This window comes from Trachurus trachurus, assembly GCF_905171665.1.
Source record: "Trachurus trachurus genome assembly, chromosome: 19".
In the NCBI taxonomy this organism is placed as follows: Eukaryota; Metazoa; Chordata; class Actinopteri; order Carangiformes; family Carangidae; genus Trachurus; species Trachurus trachurus.
Genome location: NC_139913.1, coordinates 24,342,162 through 24,356,194, shown reverse-complemented (window position 1 = coordinate 24,356,194; position 14,033 = coordinate 24,342,162). Strand labels below are relative to the sequence as shown.

Sequence of the window (14,033 nt, the reverse complement as noted above, 5' to 3'; positions counted from 1 at the left end):
GACTTTTCTACTTTGTTTCCTACAGAGAAAGTTTTTTTTTGTGTGTGCAGTAATTTTAAGGCACACATCCAGTCGGTAAAATATATAACGCCTGCAGCGTTCATTGAGAGTGACATATCAAGCAGAGGTAGCATTGTTGTGTGGAGAAATGAAGGGGACTGCATTGTATTCATCCCCAAATGGCTCTGAGCAAAAACTTCTTTGATTAATATCTCTGTTAGAGAACGCTATGCACCGGGGAGAACCACTTTATGAAAACACAACCATCATTCACACACACCATTTTTGTCCGTCAGGTTTAATGTTTTGGTACGTCCTTTGATGGAGGCCGTAGAGGAGAATGGAGAAGAATATTTTGGGGAAGCAATATGTTGTACAGGGATTTTAACAGCTCCTATGTGTCAGGAGAAATCATCACCATTAATCACCTCATGTACTCATGCTGGGTGACTCATGCATTAAAATCAAACTCCACTGACCGTGCTGCTCATTCTGAAGCCATGCAATTAATTGACGATATTGAAAGAACTACGTGTTGTTAACACTACATATGTGTATGCATGGTGGTATTAGAATAATAATTATAATACTAATCAATTTGATTCATAAGCTTTCAAGACACCCAAGGGCATTTACAAAGGCAATAAAAGCACACGGGAACAAGTGAGAGACAATTATGAAATAATTCAATATAGAAAGTAAACATACACACACATATAATAAGAAAAGTAACAATTGCATCATGTGCTTTATGGGAAAGTAGAAGAATAAGTGTAGGAGTTGCCATTGTGTGTGTGTTTGTGTGTGTGTGTCCTGCCGTCGTGCTTGATCTGAGAGAACGAGGTCACTCCTGAACAATCACCATACTTTTCTCGGCTTAGCACTGAGCACACAAACACTCACACACATATACACAATATGTGTCTCTCTCTCTCTCCCGCACACTCACACTCACACACATGCACGTAAACAAGGCAGGTGGCGAGGTGTTAAACAGGCCATGATTTGGCTCGAATCAGACGGCAGACACTCCCTGAAGGCGGGGGGGGGGGGGGGGGGGGGGGGGGGGGGGGGGTATTGGGGGCCATGCTGCCAGTCCCACTGCATTAACCACTCTGATACTTCTGTGCAGTTGGACATACAGCACAATGTGCGTTTGGCAGCTTTGCTCAGGGTAAAGCCTGTGGGTACGTATGTACTCATAAAACTTTTTTCCAAACTTGTTGTCGCAGTGCACTCCTCACTCATCGTCATGGTTACATTTGTTTTACATGGTCACATCATCGCTGTCACGTCGGCGTTCTCCGCGTCTTGTCAAGTAACGCTGACGACAATCTGTGCTCCCGTGGGGGTTCACCTTCTCCTCGTTTTCTGCATGTGTCACTGTGATTGGATCAGAGCGGTGTCTTTCTGCTGGGAGTGAGCAGTGTGAAAGGAGTTTAATCCTGTTCCCACTGCTCCATGGAGAGCAGCAGGCGTTTGCTGCTGTGTGTAGTTTTGTGTATCTACCTGTGTTTATTTCTGTAGAGCTTTGGGGTGGTAATGCCAGGGCGAATTTGAAGAAACTTTTTATGTGTGTGTGTGTGTGTGTGTTTGTGTGTGTGTGTGTGTGTGTAAGAGAGAGAGAAAGAGAGAGAGAAAGAGGGAGGTAGTCAACCACCTCCAAGATATGGATGGCTATATTGAGTTGTATGGTGTGACAGGGGAAATCTGCCTTGTTTAAAGGAAAGCACAACTCATCAGGGCTTTGCTTTGTCCATGAGCTGCACAGTTAGTGGGATTTATAATTGGGATTAACTGATGTCCCCTAGTGAGTTTTTCCAAGCTGGTTATCATTAATGTAATCCAATTAGTACATTCATTGTGTTTACAGATTTGTCTCTAAATGACTCAGTGCAGGTGTAGACTCAATTATCAACCTTCAGTAAACAGATGCACTTGATATACTTCATTCCACATTTATGCTCAGATTAGTGTAATGTTAATAATTCATTTTTGGTTCATCGTTCTTTTAAATTGTGTGTGATCATACAGTATGCTCCAGTTCAGCAACAACACATGGATATGAATTGTTTCTGAGACCTTGAAATCAATGAATAGCCTATCTTTTGGAAGATTTCTGGAAACAGCTGTTTTTGTTTGTTTGTCGTTGGGTTTGTGTAGCTGCACTGCAGAAGTCTGGAGCTGGTTGCACAGGCCTGACTACAATATCCATAATGGATTTGGCGCACACAATCATGCTTTGACAATGTGCATCACTCAAATTAGAGAGTGCAGATGAAACACACTTGCTAACCAAAAATAGTTGCTCTGCTGGATGGAAAGGCTGAACACAGCTTTTTAGCTGTAGAGCATCATTTTTGAGTTAGACTTTATCATTGTGACAAAAACCCACCAGTGTAACCTTTTTGTGCCCAGGCAGCTGTCCCAAATCATGCAGAATCAGAGCTGCTAGCAGGGCTTTAATATTTAGACTGAACAAGCAGGTTATGTCAGAGTTAACTCTGCTTTTTTTTGATATGTTGGAGTTAAGTTAGTTCTACTTGGATAACATTTAAGAGCTGAAAGTTGACTTTACCTAACACTAGTTAGCTCTACTAACCCTAACCCTAACCTATAATATGGAGTTTACATGAGTTACCTCTAAGTCAGGACAGCAGCTAACTGAACGCAGTTAGCTTCTACAACATTATTTGCTAATTATAGATAGTTTTTTAAGTGAGGGGGAAAAAACATCAGAGTCACTGTTTGTGAGTCAGTAATCTTTTTATCAGCTACCTGTGAATAATCATAATCCTACCCTGCATTGGAGCAGGATAACAGCTGCTAGGTAGTCGGTAGGTAGCAGCTGCTCAGTATCCCTGATGTAAGAACAACTAACTGATATACTAACCAAACAACTACGCACAAATATAGTAGAATTCCACTTTTTAAAGATAACACACCAGTGTTGCTATTATCAATAAATACTACCTACACATGAATCAGTTTTTAGGTAGGTTACAGCAGAATTTTGAAAATAATGATTTGATAGATCTGTTTATGCGTGTTAAAAAGGCTGTGTGGTTGATCTCCTTCAGAGTAACCGAAGCAAAACAAAGTTGTGTCTAAAATGATAATCCAAACACTAAATTTTCATTCCTTAAAGTATCATTTTGCAGCTCTCGTTGGGTGTACAGTTCTTGTACTGTTGTTTATCGCCCTCCTTGGATGGAGTAGTGATCCGAAAAGTACTGCTGAGCCCGTTTGATCTCCTTCCAGACAATCCTGGCTCAAACACCACAGTAGTAGGTATTAATCTTTCCTGGTGTTAGTGCCGTAATTGTAATTTAACTTGTCTAAGTTATCCACATTGTTTAGCTTTGAAGTGGAGAAAGAAGCAGACACCAACTGAGAAAAGGGGGTTTGTGTGTCAGTGTGTAACCAACTGATGTAATGAAAACATGGATGTGCCATGTGTAGCTCCCTGTTGACCTGCAGGTGGGCCACAGATGATACAAACTTGGGCAAACTTGACAGTGAAATTACAGTGCAGTGCAGGAATACCAGTGATGGACCCCCTACTGAGCCTCTCCTCCCATTGCAGCACACATACGCACATTGAATCAGCATAATAACAAACAGGCCCTGGCATGAAATAAATAAAAAAACACAACTCACTGAAAAATATTACTTGGCAATGCACCCGCATGAACCTTAGAATCTGACTCTATGCAGTCTCCTGAAATACTTACACAGCGAAACCATTTCGAGGCAGCGTTTATGTGTCAAACGCAGTGCGAGGCACCGGCAGCAGGCTCACATCGCACTCCTTCAATATCTAGAGTAGGACTGTGCTTGCTTTTTTCATATCAATAGAATCACCAGTTGAGATGGTGTAGGGGCTAATCACAGCTTCCCTCCGGTAAGCCTAAGTCCCAAACCCCATCTCAGTCAATTTTTACACCGGCTCCTCTAATCCCTCTCCCTTTTGATGTTTCCTGCTGTTTGTATAAAATCAATAAAATATACAGCAAAAAAAAAAAAAAAACGCTCTCCTCTAACCTTCATCTTGGCTACTTTGAGCAGACCAAAGCTACCAAAAGGAACTAGCTGCCATCCCACTCATCTCAGGAGTCACAAAGAGAGTAAATGGTATCGGTGGGTGCTCAGACCAGGCCCCCTGCTATGCTCATGTATGCCCTCAGTAGCTCCATATGCCAAGAGAGCTGCCAAGGGAGTGGACAGGCAAGCTCAGTGACTGCCAGTCTGCAGATGCAGGAGCCGTCCGCTCATGCATATTAAACCCACACCACCTGCTCGTCGTACATCACACCCCGCGTTCTCGGTCCCAGGAATTTTAATCAAGCGGGCTGACAGGAAGCTACTCTCTGCTCCACGTAGGTGAATCATTCAACTCTTCTCCTCTTACTCTCGCTCCAGCTGACATGGGGATGCATGTTGATGTTGCATTCCTGCACCATCTCGGAGTTCCCTTGAGGGAGATGGAGAGTGGCAGAGAAGGAGTGGAATCTGAGCCCTGAGGAAGATGAGGCAGAAGAGAAAAGAAAGACCACTGCGCCTTAAAAATAGGAATGTGTCCAGTGCCGTTTGGCTGTCTTTTCTCGTCAGCTCCTTCTGCTTCGCGTGCCATCCCGTCCCAGTTGTTGTTGTTGTTGTTGTCAGTGTCTCTCAGGTGTGAATAATTGTCCGCGTCCTGTTGGATTAACCAAAGAGAGAAAATCAGAGACACAGGAAAACAAGGGAGATAAACAGCATCAATAACTGGCGATCAAAACGGCTTCTCAGGCTTTATTGGTTTACACAGCGTGGTCGAGGCAAATTAGGCGTCTTAACTTTTCCTTTTCCGCCTTTCTTCCCCTCTTTGTGACTGTTTGATCTGTTTGCATGTGCAAACTCACATCTCAAGACAAGTGCTGCATGAAACAGATTTCTGAGTAATTTCCAATTCAAATACTTTTTTCAAGCATAAAGAGGGAGCTTTTTTTAACGCGACTGTGGGGTGACACACAGCTGATAACACTGCATCCCATCTAATCAGTGTTAAGAAATCTGCATTTTTTTTCAACCATTATGACAGTGAAGTTACAGTAAGTAAATGAAGACACAACCAGGTGCTCATTGGACTACACCTCTGTGTCTCTCTGCCAGGTTCTGCTGGCACAGCATAATCCTCTAGAACCTCTAGGATTAAAATTTTATGCCATCTTTTTAAATATAGTCTTTAAAAAAAAGAAGGAAAAAAAGGCAGATGGAGACAGACATTGCCAAGACAAGACCAAGTGTGGTATCAGCAGTGTGGCAACAGTTAGAGGCACATTAACAAGCCAAATATGCCACATTTGATAAATGGCTTGTTAGCAGTGTTAATAAATTGTAATGGAGAACAAAAGACTCTTCATGGTAATAAATAACATATTTTGACGGACACATGCTGTGCACGTACACACACACTAACACAAGAATAACAATAATGATGTTTGTTAATAGTTGATCAGTTGCCTCCAACATAGACTGCTGTAGGTCACGTGTTTTACTTAAAATGTCAAAAAAAAACATCAAACACACACTGCATTTAATTTGTAAGCCTGTCTGGCCATGGGTGCTCTAAATCGCTTTCATGCCTTCTTGCACATTTATGTGCATGAGTTGTGTGTTTTTCATTAGTTTTCAAGCTTCTTTCATGGTGTCCCATTTGTAAATAGTGCTGAATTATTAATTTCCAAGTCTTTCCTCAAGCAACACCACAGGTATGTATATTTCAACAAAACTCCAGCAAGCTTTAATTTGCGTCTCATTTCTCGCGCGTCCTGTCCTGGAATCCAAATCTAAATTTAATATCATTGCTGTGGCAAAAGCACTAAAGCAACCTCACTCATTAAATATACATTTGATAGGTTCAGATTTATTTCTCCAGTTGCTGGTTATCCTGTTATTTGCACTATAAGTAATGGAGATAATGGCGTTAAAGTACATCGCCCATTGTTGAATAAGCGGTGGAAGCTCTCATCCCATTCATAACATCTTTTATTTTCATAGCAGCAGCAGTAACGATACACATAGTTTTGTCATGTAGCTAATCTCCATTAACAGCTATCCAAAAACATACGGACACAAAATAAAGAAATATGGGAAAAGTAATAAGAACTACATACAATGCAGTTAATTGCATGTTTGTGTCATTTCTGAGACGATAATCAGTAATGTAATTTTACCCCTCCTGGTGCTATATTATGATAATTACACCACAAATTACAATCAATGAATCAGGATAAATTATCTGTCTGGTTCCATATTACTGCAAATGGGTTGTGAAGACAAATTATCACTGCAGAAATTACATCTAATAATATTGTTCTTGGTTTGAGCATTTTTCTAAACCTCTTATACAGATTCTGGTTTTAAACAGGAAGTGTGTATCTGACGGATTACGTTCTGACCCTGATTGCCAAGAAGCAGGCACAGTGGGATCCTGCAGGTTGAAAGTAAAAGGAGTCACCGCTGCGTCTTGTCACAGGGCCGCTGTTATGATCCCCGTTTGAAGCCGGTCGGCATTGTGGCTTCGTCACCACCACTGAGTCAGAAAAATGTTCAACTGAAGTGACAAACTGTTTCTGAAAGTCCTAAAGGCGACTTAAAGGAAGTATTTATCTGGGGGTACTGATAATGTATTGTTAATTCATATAGAACTCTGTTCTTTGTATGTTCTCAAGTGTACTTTTATGACTTTAACTACAGTGTATACATTGGTCCAAGGTCTGTCAAGCATTACTCACATCTGTTCAACAAGAGATTCTCAGTGAATACCTGATGTTCAGAACTAACGTGACGTCAGCGTCATTAAAGCTGTTGTGAGGAGAAAAAGCTGCAGGTCTTTTCTCTCTTCTACAGAAAGAAGACCAGTGCCTCCACTTTCTGTGTTTTTCCCCAAGTAACAGTTTGACTCAAAATTACCTCCTCCCTCCCCTGCCCCCACCACCTGATGTCTGCTCAGCTTCTCCAATTGGAGATGCAGGTTGTGTCTGACAGGGTAGACACATTGCACCTCCGACAGAGATATAGTGCACATCAGACAACAAGCAAGCTGAGCCTTGTGATAGAACGCAGTACGGTTTGGACATACAGTGCTGTGTCTTGGCTGCGAAACCCTTGCACTATGTTGCGTGGGTTGTGAGGAGAAATTTCATGGTCACTTTATAATCTGTTTTTGGAGCTGGTTCTGGAGGAGGAGGAGGAGGAGGGGGGGGGGGGGGGGGGGGGGTTGTTGTGTGGACAGATCCTCCAAACTTTAATCAAGATTCAGCTGACACCAGGTCAAAAGAGAATGTAGATAATTAAAACTTGTCATTATTGTTTGAACCGTTCCCTTCAGGTTTAATGCATGTTTGATGTCTTCTGGGGTCGACTTTATTAACTTGCTGCTTTGGGCTTGTCATTGTGAACACATTGAAAATCTTTGTCAGTTTGTCCAGTAATGACACAATTAGATAATGACCAGACTCAAAGGTGTCACAGTGACCCAAGAGGACAAAGAGTACTCTGAACTCCTCAACGCACCCTGCAATGAAGAAGGGAATTGAATTGCATATCTGTTTTTTCCCTTGTGAACCTTTCAGGCACATTTTAGTCTGCTTCCCCATAGATAAAATAAACATCGCAATCAGCTTGTTTATTTGAACATATGCAAAATTATTAGGCATTTCATGTAGAGTAAATAGACTACGTCACAGCTCTGGGCTTTAAACCCACCACCACCACTGGGAATGAAGTGAAGGACAAACAGAGTAACTGTGACAAATGTCCTCCCAGATGCCTATCACAGGGCTGTCATGGCTACCAAGGCCGCATGCTCTTTAACCCAGCAGCGACTGCCACCTTTAACCAAATGTCCCGAGGGTCAACAGCTATTTGTTTGTGTCAGGTCAGGGACAGGGACAGGAGGTCTCCCATGGCTTCGTCTCCATAAACATGCAAGACGTACAGTACACGACAGAATGTATGCACATGTACCTGTGTTTAGTGTTTATGTGTGTGTGTGCATGTGACATCTGACATGTGTGTCCACTGACCTGTAAGTTTACATATATTGACCATGGCTGTGTAAGTACTATGTCAGGCAGCTAAGAGAAGTCCTTACATCTCCTATTTTTCCGCTCTCTGCTGCATGTTTTGCCCTTAGCTTTATTTTCCAAGGTCCTCTAGTCATTCACGCTCCCTCGGTGCGTTTTCTTTCTCACTTGAAATGATCATGTATGGCGTTCACACCACAGTTGATTTCTGTGAAGCTTATGTAACACATAACACACTATATAGCACATAGGGTTCTGCCATTTGTCCTGCTGTAGGTGGAATAGATTACTTTCATAAGTTAGACTAAAAAGGCCAGCCTATAGTATAGTGCTTTGACTCACAATCTAATATTGACTTTGACTGTTTTTCATTTACATAGGGAAACATGGTTAACGCAGATTTCCTGTAGATCAGCTTCTGTTTGTTGCCATATGTTTTACCTGTGAAATATTAGACATATCGATTCATACTTTTGAGTCTTTACACTCTGTAGTAGTTCCCTGTAATAGAATGAGTGGTGTGATGGGGTCAGTAATTCAGTCAAGCACGACTTGACAGCTTAGCTGCTGTTTTCTTCACATTTAGGAGGCTAAACTGGCGTCATGTTTTATGTCAACACAGAAATGACACAAACAATATATTTCTTTTTTTTCATAGGGTGGAAAGAGCTGAACTACATCAACAGGTGCATATTTACATAACTAAGCAAACATGCTTTGCGTTTTTGCCCAGGCTAATGTTTCTTCCATATGCACCACAATACTACAGTATGTGTCCTATATTTCTCTGAACCTGATTGTGTCCGAAAGGCAGCGTTGCATGATGGGTAAGCAATCAGCAAGGCTCTCTTAGGACTCTCCCTTTACGTAGTAAGGCCCTCTTTGATGTGTGCTGCAGTAAACACAGGCAGTTCTTGCCCGACCACAGTCTCCTGGGGGATAAGGCTCAGCACAAGAACACTAATGAGCACATTAGAAGGAAGCCATAGAGGGAAAATGCTGGTTGTAAATGGAATTGTCTCTTGTGTTGTCTGTACCAAGGCACATTCTGTCTACAGTAAGAGTGCATGTCTATATACATTTAATATGAGTAGAAACAAAAAACAGGCCTTCTTAGGACAATTACTAAAAAGCTTGTTTTGGGTTCTTTTCCAACTTCATGGAAGTATAATGTGAAATCTTAAATTGGATTTTAATCAGGGCTGCAAAAAAACCTGTAATAATACCACTGCACCATAATTAACAGTTGAAAGTAATCAAGCACTGAAGCTGGAAAGTGAAACTGTGAAACAGAGGTGACATATGCCACTGACAATAACAGGAGCAAAGCATTATGAATGGAGCTTTCCCCATTTATTCCATTCAAGCGAATCACGGGGCATGAAGAAGTGATGCATCACAATCCTACCCAAAATTTTCATGGCTATCGTGTCAAGGCGTGTGCATCGGATAGAAATGATGTTTGTTCCAAATGATGCGATTGTTATAGTGCACTACCAAACCATCAAAGTTTGTAGGAAAACACTGACAAATGTCTGAATGGCAGGAAAGTAGCACGGGAACTCAGATCTACGCTGTACTGTGCAGCATCACATCTGCACACACTATCTGGCCCACTTTCTGTGCACTTTGATTAGCTCTATGTGAATGCAGAGAGGAACATGTAGCACTGTGACATCCTTTTTCTACTTTACTGTACAAGAACAGTGTCAGTATCGTGTGTCTTTAACATTCACCTGTATTCAGATTGTGTAGTTGCTGTTTGAACTCTCATGGGACTTTGCTTTTACTGTGGAGTTACTGAAACCTTCATGTTGCCACTTCCCCCACCCCCTAATCAGAAATGATGATATTTTTCAGAATGAACAAAATCCTATATTTAGGTTTAAGCTGTTAGAGACTTTCTCAAGCTATTGATTGAAAGCGATTCAATAGTAACGACTGAGGAGAACTTCTAGCCTCAGTATTCCTCTCAGATAACTCTGATCTCTCAAGCATCATCCGAATCTGTGATCCCCAGCCAGTAGATTCCTTGAAAGTTACCAAGGGAATTGGCAATCTGGATTGCCTTTGTGCAACGGGGAGAGCGAGAGACGTGAAGATGATTTCAAAGAGTCCAGGATGAATCATGCCTCCAGTGCAGCTATCATTTATTAGCACATTCTCCACCATTTTGTTTTTTTTCTTAAAGATAACTAATGGTGTTTTTTTAATGGTATAAAACCGCCTGAGTCTGCTCTCATTGAGAGGATTTTATTTTGCAAAGGGGCTCCATTGTAAGCGTTAATGTATGAACCGCATGGCAACTTGTATGTTTGTCATAATTAGTCTTGACACCGCATCTTAATATTAACTAAAGGCAAGGGACACATCATTTATCAGCTATTACCTCAATAATGAAGATGAAGATTCAAATTTAACAAGTGGGATTCACTTTCACTACTGATTTCATATCAAAAATCTTTTTAAAAATTTGCTTTAATTGGTCTGCATGCTCGGATCAATTACAGACTTTACACTGATTTGTTCAGGGTCAGTCCCTTGATAGTTCACAAATGACAGCGCAGAGGGAGAAAAATCACATCAAAACATACAAGTCTGCATTATCACCGCTTTGCTCTGACACGCTGATGAAACTGATTAATTACTTTCTTAACTCGCTTTATTTCTCAGCAGTGGAATATTTAAAGAACGCAGCGTTTGGACAGGATCCTGTTTGACAGATGCTCGTTCAAAAGTGCCCAAGTTGCACTTGCTACGCCGCCGATTTTTTGTTACCATTTCTTGCCTGTCACAAGTGATGAAGAGGGAACCCGTAAGAAATTGACAGGCTCTATTGCTGGAGGCCAAACATATCTGAAGATGGCTTGTTCCTCGATGTAGCCAAGAGGCCTAAAAGAGTGGAGATAATCCTTTAAGGCTTAAGAGGTCTTTTAGCAGATTTCTAAGGGGCTAATCAGTGGAGCCCCTTTTTTAGTGGAAATCTTGTAAAGAATAGCAGCCTTTATTTTGTCGACAGGTGAGAACCTTAGCAGCTTTTGTTCTGATTTATGGAGGACATAATGCTGTAATGTGTGCATTTACTTTCACATGTTATACAAGTCACATGAATCACTGGGTAGTGCTATAGGTGGAATATTAAAAACCACAGGAAATTTGAAAGATCAGCCATTCTGGAAACCCTTTGCACATTTAAAGTATGCCATAATATGTTTAATTTAAGCCACTCATGTCAGCCTGCCTGCCTCTGGCTATGAAACGGGCACATTTACTATTCACTCCATGGAGAAGGAAACCAATATACAAAAAGGTGCTGCTATAATGGGCTGTGCAGTTTTGTCAGAGCTTTGTCCCACATGAAAAATAAAAACGTATGCAGACATCATACATCATCATTGATTCTCGCAGTGCTGCGTCACGGGTAGCTCGGTGACCTTGTGTATTTCAGATCCTACCTCTCTGCTCTGTCAACAACATGTGACAAATGAAATGAACAATTTTGCAGCAGCAAAGCTCCAGCAAAAGCTTCTTTTCAGCTCCTTTGGCTCAAAAAAGAAAACAAAAAGATGATAAGTTATAAAAAATGAAGATTTTGAAACGCTTGAGCACAGATAAGATTACCTGTGATACAGGTACTAAAAAGGTCTTTGGTATCAGCCTGACCTTGGCTTTTCTAATGTAAATATATCAATGTGTAGGCTTACAGCACAAAATCAATTTTCTCTGTTGTCAGAAAAGCTCTGGCCCTGCGCTTCAACCTGAACCACTGACCCAACATGGCGTGCTCTGTCTTTGTATATCGAATGTGATATTCTTCACATGTGGTCACTGCTGCTGTCTAAGGAAAAAGCTACGAGCTCCTTTAAACACTGTGACAATTATTGCCACGGACATGCGTACCACAGGGGGATGTTGTGTTCTATTTTCTATTATTAAAGTTGCATCTTGGAATAGATAACCTTTTGAACAATCCACTCAGGGAATTTGCGGAATTAATATTACAAGATGTAATGCAGTGTCTTTTAAAGCCTAGAGAGTAAGGGAGTCAGCGTGGGGTCGAGGCCTACTTTCATATGCATCACACTCGAGGGACAGATAAATAAGATCTGATCCAGGAATAATTCTAAGAAGCAATCAAAATGCAAAACGCGCAAAAGATACGGGACTTGAACGTATTACCTGTCTTATCTGTCTTAGTACATCCTCTTACATGAGGTTAAAGAATGAGACAGTGACCTCAAATGTGTCTGAAGATATGATCTGAGCTGCTACAGTAAGTGCTTTAAATGATATCTTCCAAAGTTTTTTTGCTCTGACAGAGTGGAGTCTTGGTTGGCCCCAGGAGAGCCACATATCTTTTTTTGTGTTCCCTCTGATCTCTCATCATCTCCTGGGCCTTACATCAAGAGCCCCAGATTTATCGATCAATGACCATAAACAAAACACAGATTGAACTGGGCGCTGGGGCACAACAAACGGATTACCAACTTTTTATTCTACCGACGTGCGAATGGTGGCGAAAGCTTGGGCTGGAAGAAAAAAAGGCCATTGGCCAGCAGAAAGCAACAAAGACTTGGCAGACCGGCTGAAAAAGGATGATGGAAATAGGCCGTGAATGACAAGTTGAAGAATATGGCGTGTGAGGCGCATGTTTGTGCATTTAAATGATGTGTCTGCATGCAACAGTATAAATGGATGAAAGCAGAAATCAGATGTGTAATCCAATTGTATTGGCAAGGTATTGAGCGTAATACCAGTCAATCCAATTTTCTCTGCTTGACTACATGATGGAGTGAAAGAGCTCCTGGTGATAAGTTCTGTGTCACTGTACTGTACTCGTGTGTGCGGGCGCGCTCACTCGCATGCGCGTGTGTACCCGTGCGTGAATGAGTTTGATAGAATATCTGCATACATTAGCGTGTGGCTGCACATGCTAGCACACATTATTTATACGTGGCTCTGACCACATGCCTGACAGCTGTGCATATTTCACAGGGTGGAGAACCCTGCATTGCAGTGCTGGAACATGGCAGCCATGCTCTTGATGCGAGAGCAGCTCAGGGTCAGAGTAAGAAGAAGAGAATTAAAGCTACATCGCCAGGCAGGCCCATCTCTCCTTTGTGCAGTGTGACATTATTATCGTCTCCCTTCTCTTACATCTTTCTTACTCAGGCAGCAGACTGCGAAATGGACTGAGGAGTTGGGGTTAAACTGCATATAAAAGCATCAACATATACTGTACACTAGCAGCACTGATAATGACACTAAAGCATTAAATACTAACAGGTCCTACATCATTACTGTATTTCACTTTCTCTCTTGCATCAGGTCAAAGTCACAAATCTTGAGACAGAAAATGCAAATTTGACTCCGGCTGTAATGAAGAGAGCAGTTCCCTGGGCTATCCTGCCCCGAGCCCGCTGAGTCTCAGAAATCAAGGAGGAAGGAATAATGTCTTCTCTTTCAGTCTGAGGAGAATGGTCATATTAGTAAAAAAAAAAAAAAAGAAATCACTGCAGTAGAACAACGACAACCATGACGGCCATCTGCAGTAGGCAGCACATCAAAAAGATTAAAGAAATGAGAAATGTTCAAGATGCAAAGCTGTGGGAAAGAGACCCCCTCCCCCCTTTCTTCTTAGTTTTTCTGTCCAACTGTAACTAAATCCGTCTCCCTCTGTCTCCAGCAGTGGCTCCCACACTTCCAAGTCTACGTTCAGAAGTCTTCAAGCCGTGTGTGGAAGACAAGGATCTGGCCTTCTGTCTCAACGAGGGAGAGTGCTCCATCATTGAAACCGTGGCTGGGGTTCACAGACACTGCAGGTAAGTGTGTGTGTGTGTATGTGTGTGTGTGTGTGTGTGTGTGTGTGTGTGTGTGTGTGTGTGTGTGTGTGTGTGTGTGTGTGTGTGTGTGTGTGTGTGTGTGTGTGTGTGTGTGTGTGTGAGAGAGGCATTTGGTTACTTT

General features: G+C 41.8%; 1 protein-coding gene across 1 annotated transcript in view; it reads left to right on the top strand.

The window, feature by feature from the left end:
- nrg3b (neuregulin 3b) overlaps window positions 1-14,033 on the top strand; it is a gene marked incomplete at both ends in the record, with an annotated part of 187,607 nt that overhangs the window by 80,361 nt on the left and 93,213 nt on the right. The window contains 1 exon segment of the mRNA XM_083994729.1: window positions 13,756-13,891. Within this exon segment, the coding sequence (XP_083850855.1) occupies window positions 13,756-13,891 (136 nt within the window).